General features: G+C 36.5%; 1 protein-coding gene across 1 annotated transcript; it reads right to left on the reverse strand.

Moving 5' to 3' along the window:
• Positions 1 to 4,204: 4,204 nt before the first annotated feature.
• Positions 4,205 to 11,475, reverse strand: LOC106067002 (uncharacterized). The gene is made up of 5 exons (XM_013226099.2): positions 11,276 to 11,475; positions 9,703 to 10,217; positions 8,149 to 8,271; positions 7,375 to 7,466; positions 4,205 to 6,090 (listed from the first exon to the last, which is right to left on the reverse strand). Exons 2-5 carry the CDS (start codon positions 10,211 to 10,213, stop codon positions 5,803 to 5,805), a joined length of 1,014 nt encoding a protein of 337 aa, XP_013081553.2. The 5' UTR covers positions 10,214 to 10,217; positions 11,276 to 11,475; the 3' UTR covers positions 4,205 to 5,802.
• Positions 11,476 to 11,879: the final 404 nt, after the last annotated feature.

The raw sequence follows: 11,879 nt of genomic DNA on the forward strand, positions 1-11,879 counted from the left end.
TTCCTGAAATAATGCAATTTGGTAAACATTTACATTTGTTATTGTGCCGCTTTGCTATTTAAAACCTCAAACTTTTGACCCATAATGCAAGAAAAAGAAGAAAAAAAGGTTTGAGAACCCTGTATATTAGACCAGGTTTTGATAAGCGACGTCTTTATTCTATGACAAGTAATACTAAATCCATAATCCCCTCCCCACCCCCAACGGTCGCACTTCACGCCGCCCGCCGCATGCTCAGTTCTTGTGCAATGAGAGCCATGTTGTTGTCATAGTTGCCCTAGACAACCACAGTGTGCCGCCTACAGTTCTTTCCCCTGTCTTGATTGCCACTACGCTTTTATCATAAGTAAATACTCCAGGGTCGACATCTCGGCAGAGGGGAATTTTTCCCTTTCCCCTATCTTCGTGATAAATTACTTTCTGATTATCTTACCTCTGAAACGGAAACGAAAATAAGACTTTACCAGTTAGTTGCGTCTGCATATTCGATCCCAGCTTGCTCTAAAAGCCAGATTTAAAGCGATTTCTTCTAAAAGAAAAAAATTACCGTCAACAAATTTTGAAAATGTATTGACTAATTAATTAAATAAGCACATTCTCCTAACATTTTGTCAGGATTAATTTGATATACTTTGAAACAAAAAATACAGCTCGTCCATCGTGATTCGATGATGACTACTTTTGATATCCAGGGTCCAGAGGGCTTTGCACTTGGGTTTTGTGTTTCCTCATGTGGTTGGTGAGACCTGTATGAGCCCGGAAGGTTCGGCTGCACACTGGGCAGGTTATTCTTGTTGGAGCTGGTGTCACTGGCCTTGCTGGTTTTCCTCTGACTTTTTTCTTCTGCCACCACTGTTCTCTTGTCCACTACAATTTAATTTTTTGGGGGGCCAAAGGCTCTATGACAAAGAGAAGAATGTGGGTTATAGAAGAGATCTTTTCATTCCTTCTGAACTCGAAACCTTGGAGTTCTACCTAACAAATGTCCATTACTGTATGGGAGCGCTATGTATGCACATTATCTCTTTGATCGCTGAAAAGAAGTTCTCACAGCAAACAGGCGTGGAGACTTCTTCAGCCCAAGGCCTGGCTGACGTTTCTTCTATGACATCAAACATTAAAAAAGTCAGATTGTTCCATATTGTGAAGCATTTGCTATTAGACATCCGGAAACCGAATGCTGACCGGGAATATCTTCATATTTCTATTTTGTGTCCGCCAAGTTACGTGGAAGGGCTGCTAATGTAGGTAGCCGCTTTCCCTGACAGTTCATATGTGAAACAGAGCGGCGGTTGGTTTGAATTGCGACTAACGATTATTTTTTAATGCTCACATCAGACCTCGAAATATCGTAGCATTGATTATGTGGGCACACTGGCTTCAAGTGTAACCTAATGAGTAACAGTTTTGATCACCTCGTTAGCTCATCTTTCTCCACTTAACAGACGTTTCCACAGAGGCCAATGGAGCTGGAATCCTCCGGCCAGCTCTGCTTGCAGAGTTGGTTCTATTTCTATCAGCAAAAGCAAAGGATCTTATCTTATAAATTATAGAATTCTGGGGAGTGCATGAAAGGTATATGAACTTGAAGATTGACACGAAATGTCTAGTTAATCTTGTTTACAAAAAGGCTATGGGCATATAAAATATACACCGTGTAATTGCAAGAGTTCAGAACATCCCAAGCAGCTGTCGCTCTTACAAACGCATGTATAACGTTTTAATTTTGTAGTACATTGAGCCGGAAAGAAAAAAAAGGCACCATTTTCAGAGCTTGCAATCTATAGGGCAAATAAAGGACAAATAGTTATTTCTGTGGCCGACGGTTAACGAGGTTGTCAAATGGCAACCACAGCGACCAACCACAGAGACCAACCACAGAGACCAACCACAGCGACCAACCACAGCGACCAACCACATTTACTTTTCCCTTTCGTTCTCCCCCCCCCCCATTCCCCATTCTCCCATCTGGTCCAGATAAATGATAGGATCAAAGCGTATTAAGAAAGCTAAAAGCGTAAAACAGATCTAAATAAAAACAACTGATAAAAAAAAATAATCGCAATGATGTATTGTTGTTGGTCTAGATTATTACAAATTTAATTACCTGACTGATCTAAACTTAATAATACAATTACACAGTAGCGGCCTTAGCGGTGGCAAGTGGGGCAACCGACCCAGGCCCCGCGCCTGAGAGGGACCCGCGATGGGAGATTTCATTGTCACTAACTTCGAAAACCAAATCAGTTCTCATAAACTTGGATTTGTTACTCAATATTTTCACAGTATCTTTATGATACTAATCACCAATTAAGGGCTTAATTAACATACATTTCCAGTTTCGAAATACCGCTCTGTTTCAGGGAGCATCAAATGACTTGAGGATTCTAAGAGGCTATCGTTGTCTAACAGTTCACAATAAAAGCACGTGGGTGGAAGCAACCAATCCAAATCGTATATTTCGTATTTAAACATCGACGCCCAAACGGATTTTATTCGGAAATAATCCCCAAACACTTAAAAATCATTTCCCCTTTCCATAAACTTTGACACGCTGTTCCTTTTTAAAACTCTTTAAATGTTCAGTAATTTTTAAAAGTGCCATAACCTACCCTTATTGAACCAGTTGATGTGCTAGTACAGCTGGTTCAGCCAGCTTCCAGAAAGTTTGGCGATGACGTATTAAGTGGTTGTTGTTTGTCTACTAGGCTACTGTGCCTAGACATCGTGCGGTCGTGGGAACAAACGTGTCCCAATGTAAAAAAAAAAACGCGGGAGTTTTTGTTTTTTTTATTAATTTAAAAAAAAACCGTGGTATAGCCCTTTCTCAAAAGTCGGGTCTGTGAAAGTGTACGGACCACTGTAGCTCTTACAGCCCACTTTGTTCTTATAGGACGTCCAATTGGTTTCAATCTGCAGAGTGAGAGAGGAGATATAATATTAGTAGTGCGCGAGTGTTTTCCTTTTTATTTGCTTCTGTTAATGGCGAGCAATAACATTACAGTATATAATGTACTTCAAGCGGCCAATAGTAAGCCAACAGTACATACGTAATTTTCTATGTTTTGTAGCAAAAATAAGGCCCATAGCTAAGAGGCAGACATTCTGTATTGTTATTGTTATAGCATAAGAGACGGATGAGCCCGTTAGCGTGATGTGTTTACGGTATATATATATATATATATATATATATATATATAGTCTACCCTTACGGCTAAGAGCCCCGCACATGACGCTCGCCCAGGGCCCCGCGCACTGCTAAGGCCGCCCCTGCATATACACATCGTATAATAGATACAACGGTCAGTTATAATAGTCTTAGAGCTTTGCTGTGAATGAAAGCGCTATGTCAGATTTAATAACTTGTAGTTTTAATTTTTAAAAGCTTTTCTCAAGTGATTTGTACCTACAGGTATTGTTAACAAAATCTGAACAATAATGTAAATTTGCGCAAATTTTGTATATTTTTTTATGCATTCATGTACCATTTCTATAAATATCTTGTATAAGTCTATCTTAAGTTGGGTATCACGCAGATGACGATTGTCGTTGGGCTGTTTACATAGTTCTTTCTTTTTGTTAACAAAAAATGTTAGAATGATATAGAAAGAGGGAAAGTTTGAGTACGAATCGCCTTAAATCTTTTTGATTCATTTAAATTCATACGATGTTTCGATATTTGTTTTGGAATTAAATCTGCTTTGCAATAAGACAAATGCAGCACACAGAAATAATCTGCAATGACGAAACTTTTTCTTCTTTACATTTAGATTTTTCTAATTCTCTTATTCTGTCACTCCAGATAGTTAGTCTGAGTTCAAAACATTTGACCGCAGAGTTTGTTTTCAGTGAAGAGTTTAATCAATAAACAGACGTTTTCGTTTTTAATATTGTTAGCATAGATCATTAATAATTAGAACAATAATTAAATACTTTACCAGTCAAAAAATTAAAGTATTTGTCAAGAGTAGGGTTGTAATGTTTTTCTTTTGTTATTTTGGTTTCTTTTCGAGGTTCTGAGATCCACATACAAACCTTCTGCAGGTCACCCCCCCTCCCTTTGACCCATCAACCATAGACAATACAAATAGATAAGTTGGAATGTATCCTTACGCATGTATCTATTATTGAGATTGCTCTGATCTTCTATATACATTGTCTAAATGATCTAAATATAAAGGTAAAAGAAAAGTAATAGCGTTGATAAGTTTTGATTCACATTGTGGTTTACTTTTTAGACATAGTGTATTAAGTGAACAGATTGCACTGAGTAGGGACAAAAGAAATAAAGTTGCATCATTCAATAGAGATAAGTATACAAGACATCAATACAAATTTCTTTCATAATTTAATAAGTCTCTCAATCTTCTCCTTGTCTTTCTGTCTATCCCCCCCCCCTCTCTCTCTCTCTCTCTCCTTCTCTCACTATCTATCTCTCTCTGTTTCTTTTTTTTCTCTTTCTCTATCTTACAAATTGAAATGTCATCGCTGATTATTACATAAACACACATATTTAAGCACCTAAGCACATAAAACAAAATACACAAAAGCACCGGAGTAAAGATTGGCATAACACCTATATACAGAAATAAAACAAAATAATATTTAAAAAATAATAACTCTGTTTTAAATATTGAGAAAGTACTTTTCATTTGATATTATTTGTGGAAAAGTAAATACGTTTAGTCTTTGTGCTGGCCACATGACACTCTCGCTAATCGTGGGCCACAGAAACTGATGACCTTTACATCATCTGCTCTATAGATCACAAGGTCTGAAAGGGGAACTTTACTTTCTATTAAAACAACTTTCAATGAAAACAACATCATCAGAAGTTGGTGGCGGCATACGACATACATTCTAATGACAGAAAGAGTTTGTTTCTGAAGAGAATCCTGCCAGTGAATAGTTGTAATTTATCTTAACTGGACTTAGGGGAAACAAATACAGTAAATACTTAAAGTAAATGAGCGTTTAAGGAACTGTTGTACACATTGTTTCTCCTGTCTCTGGTATTTACAGGAAGGAATTCATCACAATTCATCAACTCAGATCTTGTTTAAAAAAGGGTCTATACTAACTTACATTTAAATATACGGCAGTTCATGTTGAAGTTTGGCTGTAAGGCAGTGCTGTAATGGATAATGAGGTTGTAAGGCTCGTTTCTATTGAACTTTGAGGATTTTGGAAGACGCTGTGGTCCTTCCAAGCCAAACAATATTATAATAAAATGTTTTAAAAATCAAATATGTTTTAAACTATTTTTAAGTTCCTTTGTTTCTGACTGGTATGCTGTTCTAGTTTGTGAGTTCTTCTAGTTTCCAGATCGGGTAACTCTCCGCTTAGGTTTTCTTCGAGAGGGCTGTTTTAGGGTCAGTGAAGAATACAGTTTTGAATGTCATGGCCGGCATCCGCTAGGGACACTCCACAAGGACAATTTTCACTAGCCTCAGTTTTTAACGTCTCATTTTGTTGTGCCCTGTATAACGATACATAATTATACGTTGGTCGTGTCTTGGTAGGCGTCAACTTGATTGTATTTCGGGTTAAAGCTTGTCAATATCTGGTTTATTTACTATTAGTTTCTTCATTTCTTCCTGATAGAGTGGAATTTTCAATGGCTTATTATTTTTAATTTATAAGTTATGTCTTTTAAGGTTGTTTTTTTGTACACTTGCAAATAAAAGTCTGTTCATATTTAATAAGTAGAGCACAAATACACATGAGCATCCAATTTCCTCTCGATTCTTAACGAGTCACAGCTTGACAGATGAGTTCATGTTCCATCAATAAACTCTGCTATCACCTGGACTTAAAGGACACCCGGTTGAAAGCTTCCACGTCTTTCTTGGTAATAGAGCTGAATATTTCTTTTGTATCGGGAATCACTCGCAGCTGCTGCTGGGGCGACACTATGTCAACGGCTGCTGACGCCGCGTTCACGTGGTTGTTCCAGTGGACGGCAAACAATAAAAGAAAAGTGCCAGGGGGGAGCAGAGTGTCCATCTGGTTGAACCAGGCACCCAGGGATACAAGTGGGGTGTTGGGCGGTGGGTGTATGTTCAGTTTGGTCTGACGGCCATCACTGTCCTGTGAATAAGACGAGCAAGAAAAAAGGTAAAACAACCATAAAACGTTTTCAAAACGAAATTAATAAAAACAAGGTTATAAACGCAGTTTGTGAACGATTCCAATAGATATACCTCCAAACTGGTTCACCCAGGCAGGAAAAAAAGGCAGGCTTCAATATTTTCATATATTAAACATAAATAAGCAGCAGCACCAGGGACCAAGCTTTTAAATGAGAGAAAGTGGTGAATTAATACTATTAGCGTCCTTTCCCCTTTCGGGGGCCGCCAAAATATCCCTTTACAAAAAAAAAACAAAAAAAATAAAGCCAATCCAAGGTGAAAGAACCATGTCGTTAATTCTAAATTTTCCAATAATGTACATGTTATTTCCCTTATTCGATATAAAACAAAATAATTAATTAATTGCAAATAATAATTTTTTTTTTGTTAATTGATTCATGTTTTGTTAGGTACAATAAATTGTTGCTTAACGTATAAACTTGATCGGAGAAAGCGTGAGTGAAAAATTGTGAGTGAAAAATTGCGTTAACAATATTTTAAGGGGACTTAACCCAACAAATTTGTGAATTGTGATTGTTATATTAGTTTTCCTTGTTGCTATTAAAGAAACCAATGAATTACCACTAATTAATTGCTTAATAACTGGTTACCGTTTCTAGTAATTTCTAGTCTATGTCAATAAGTAATTGTGTACAATTTCAGTTTGATCAGAGTATAGCCGTGAGAGAAATAACCAGACAGACGGAGTGAGTTGATAGAAGCTTTGTAAAAAAGAAAAATACAAGATCGTAATCCTGAAATCCTTCATAGTAGCAGAGTGTTAAAAAGAAAATCAAAATTTTGTAGTCCCAAAATATTTATACATTTAAACGGTAACCATGAGGAAAGTAGGGCAGCTGTCCCCCCCCCCCTTTTTTTTTTGCTAGCGAGTTTATGATGAAACAACTAGATCTAGATGATCTAGCGTAAGTCAAAGGTTTATAGGAATCACGTGGGTGATAGCTTAGAGAGACGAGGCGAGAGACTTGAGACAGAAAGGGCGTGCTGTTTTGTAGTTACATTTTATTTAAATATCATTTCATTTTGTTACTACTTGATCTATATCTCATTTCTAGTACAACGTACGTATATTTATAAATGTAGCCTTATATTCAAGTGTGTTTAAGTTGTGTTTTTATTTTTTTGAGAATGTAATACGCCTTACATCGTTACAGTTGTACTAGATGTTTGGAGCTACAAACTAACGACCGACCATGAACTGACGTGTACAGTACAGACTTACTTGTACAACAAGCTGTATGATAATAAAGTCCACAATGCTCTGTTTCAGGACCTGCAGTAAAACTGCTCTTCTTGAGCCGCCCATCATAGTAACTGAGAAATACAAACAGCAAAGTTTAGCTACAAGGTAAAAGTAAAGTTCCCCTTTCAGACCTTGTGGTCTATAGGGCAGATGATGTAAAGGTCTTCTGTTTCTGTGGCCTACGATTAACGAGGGTGTCATGAGGCCAGCACAACGACCAACCTCCTTTACTTTTCCGCAACTAATATCAAGTACCCATTAGAGCTGGGTGGACTAACAGGCGCCCAAAGATCCCTAACCCTAACCCTAAAATCCCAGTCTTCACCAGGATTAACCATCTCTTGAAGAGTTTTTCCATGAAAGATGCCTCAGCAACCTGTGCGCCAGTTTTCACAGCGCGACGCCATGATGCTCTGTCATGTGCCTCTTGTCTCCCAGGTGGCTGGGTCTATGCTGAACGCCTTCAGAGAAACTTTGTGAGTGTTCCTGAAGCGTTTACTTTGACCGCGAACGCTTTCCTTCGCTTAGTTGGCCATACAATATATACATGAACATTTTGCGCACCATTTTACGTAGAAATAAGCTGGACTGTAATAGAATAAAGAGAATGAGCAATTTGGTATAATTCTTACTTTCATATAGGAGACATTGACTTATTTTTTTGTTTACGATCAGCTAAAATGATTAGTTGAAACTTACAAAAGTGGCCAAAAAAACGTGGTGATTTATAAAAATATCTAGATGTGTACTTACACACTTCTGCCTTTGGAATACTGTAAAGATGGGAACTAATCTCTGCGAAACCTTTGTTGTACATGTTTTCCTTCAGAGCAAGGGGAATATACTTTCTTGCATTTGTGAATAACACGTTACGTACTGTAAAAATAAAAATAAAAGATGTATCTATTTTAAATGTTTTAATAAATTTAAGGAACCTATTCTGTTTTTATTGTAAATGACGCACAAATTAATGTAATAGGCCCCTGTCTTGTATGATCGCCGTCTGGCTTCGACATATTACTCAGAAGATGTTTGACTTTGTTGCATTGGCGTATAGATGCGTTTAAAACTACTGCGATTAAAGCCTATCACAATAACAAGATGAAAGACTGTTAGATATGTTAAATAAAAAGCTTAATACATAAATGCCACAGTCGAATCTCAGTCCGTATTTAGATGTTGTCACCTTGAATTCCAAACCCCAACTGAAGAATACTGACATAGACAGGCTAAACCTCACCATCCTTGACGTCACTAAATGTCCTATTGAAAGTTCGTCAACTATGATGCGTCTCTATACAAAGTGCCTAGCATTCACTAGATTGGGCATCTGGTGAGAATACATGTAAACTAGCCCACTTTGCTGTTAACAAATATAGATTCTCGAGGAAGTATGCGAGCAATGAAGTCGGTGAATTAGTGATAAAATAGAAACGTTACATGCAAAATATATCTTTTTTTTACAAAGCCTTTATCAACTCACACTGTCTGACTGTCTGTCTGGTAGAAAGGGTGTACAGGTTATTTCCCGAGCACCCCTTCTCGGATCAAGTTCAAGCTTTGTACAAGTATTCATTAACGCAGACAAGACATGAATCAATTAAAAAAAAAACAACAGTTCATACATTACTGGTAATTACTTATATTGTTTGATACCAACAAAGGAAATTAATTCATTAGTATTCACAAATATGGCTAAATTTGTTGGGTTTAGACCCCTTAAATAATTGTTAAAGCTATTTCCTCAACATGCATTCTCCAATCAATCTGATTCTTTAAACAATTATTTATTGTACCTAACAAAAAATGAATCAATAAAATATAAATTATTCAATATATATTAATCATTGGTAATTGATTATTTTTTTTATCGAATAAGGGAAATAACTTCTACATTATTGATACATATAGTTGTAAGGGCAGATCTCTTTCCCATATATAAGCTTTTTTTTTTTAAAGGATTTTTTATTTTATTTTATATTTTGTTTGTTTTATTTTAGACTAATGCCTTACGCATTATTGTCGGCTATATTCCCACATGACACATTCCAGGTAAAAGGGAAAATAAATTTGGATATGTAAGGAACAATACAAAACATAATAGGAGAACGAGAGAGTCTCATGCCAATGGAAATCATGGACCAAATTACTAGTGAGCGTATCAGTCACTTTTGAGAGTATTACAACCAGATCTGACATGTTCCTTAAATACAATATCAATTTGAAGACAAAGTCTAGATCTAATTATTTTTTGACAACAATACCCAAAGTATGTTATAAGATGTTTTAAACAAACATTTTACTTACTACAAATAACTCTTTGGTCATCCATTATGCAGTGGGCACCAAGGCATTCATTGCTGCAGCATTTAGCTTCTAGGCATCGGCTGCAGGGTTTCAGGAAGTAGCCCTGTCTGTGACACACCACGCAAGTTCCAAAATGTCGTACCACTTGTTGCTTGGCGAACGACGCGTCGTAGACTGTGACCTCCGTCCTCTGACTGCAAGGAGGATGTTTTGATTTCCTGTTCTTCCGGTTCGTCACGCCTCTCTCTGCCCCGGAAGTCGAAGCGGTAAATGTTGGAAGGGGACCGCCAGGCAATCTTGATTCGACGTCGTTTGATATTTGCTTGCTTGTAGATGTAGCGACAGGTGTAGAATAGTCTGAAATACTTAAGTCGTTTAAATGACGCACAGTGTCATCCAGAGTTATGGTGTCGCTCAGTGTGGTGTGGGCTACTTCTTTTTGTTGATCTCTCTTTCTGGAGCTGCGATTTTTTGCCTTACTGCGATTTCGCTTCGTTTTTTGACCTCCCATTTTTCTGTTGTAACAAAAAGTTATATTATATATAAACCAAAACCAGTGACTCATCTGGGCGCATCCATTGCCTTTCGAGACAAATGGAGCCATATATATATATATATATATATATATATATTTGTATATGTATATAATTATAATCATGATAAAACTCATCTTTTTAAAGTAGCGTAAACATGGGTATCATCTTATTAGCGTATCTTATAATATCATAATATTAGATATATGCTATATGTCAGAATATATCCAAATATTAATTTGATATCATTATATATATATATAATATATATATATATATATATATATATATATATATATATATTCATATGTATCAAAAGATAAAAGATAATATATCTAACTCTCCTACTAAATGTATGCAGTCCTAACCACATACAATACGACACTCCTCCTTTTTCTTCGGGCACGAAGACAACCTTTATTACTAAATATACGTTATAAAATATAATACATGGTAATACATGTGTGGGTAACATAGCATTATCCTCTCTTGAGGCTATTAGAAGTCTTTTGTTTTATTAAACCAGTCAAACAGATTGGACAAATGTGTACAAGCTCAAAGTTTTCAAACTCTTCTAAATATTTCTTAGCTTTTTTTTTTAAACAATAAACTTGAACAAACTTGGCCCCGCGAAATCCATTTTCGCATAGGGCCCTAGAGTGGTTAAGTCCAGCCCTGCTTTTTAGTGACGGGTGAATACAGAGTAGATTATTTGTTCTCTTTCCATGACTTCTTGGTCACAATGGTTAATCCGGCCCTGCTATTTAGTGACGGGTGAATGCTACTTGTTTCCCCCCATTTTTTTTTCGTAGGGTAACTCTAGTCCGACTTGAAGAAATAAAAGAGTGATCTTTCCTTTACTGTCCTGTCCAAACTCTTGAGCCATGAAGAAAATTATATATATATATTGCCTCTTGCTTGGAAATAAAGGTACTTTTAGACTTAAAAAATTCGTCACTATAGTAGCCTGCGCTAATGGTATGAAGTAAACGAGTATCCAGTAATACATATACTAAAAAAAGCAAATTAAATCTACTTACTTCGACTGTTTGTTTTTTTTTTTTCTTTATTTTGACAGTAGCATATGTACCAGAATTTTTACACGCTCAAAGCCCCGCCTTCTTAAAGAAATAGTTCGTAGGTTCTAGTACCAGTCAAGGTGTGACATCCTTTTTATACATTTCCGTTCTGAAATCAATGTATCTGAGAATTACATTTTCGTAGCGATATGCCTAGATCTATTTTTAGCAATATCGTCATTTTAGTCAGAAATAACTACAGAAACTGTAGTTGAAAAGCTATTTTAAAGTTAATGGTAATTTCCGATTCTGATGTAATTTGTAATACTCAGAGCTCTAGCAAAGCGCAGTAGGTTACGGGTTTACCCGATCGTCTTCCACTCGTTTTCTTACATAGACACAGCGGCGTAGTGACGTCCGGGCGTCCGGGGCGGAATGTAAGCATGCAGATGCAGATTACAGAAGCCACCATTTTATTTAAAATAAATTACTCCACCTGCCCCACTCCCCGCGTTTATTTTAAAAAATCAATACTTTTTATTTTAAGTTTTCGTTTTGTATACAAATATCGAAATAATGATAAAGACAAAGAAAAAAAATGTATTTGAGTGTATATAAAATATGA

Source organism: Biomphalaria glabrata, chromosome 15 (assembly GCF_947242115.1).
Source record: "Biomphalaria glabrata chromosome 15, xgBioGlab47.1, whole genome shotgun sequence".
NCBI lineage: Eukaryota > Metazoa > Mollusca > Gastropoda > Planorbidae > Biomphalaria > Biomphalaria glabrata.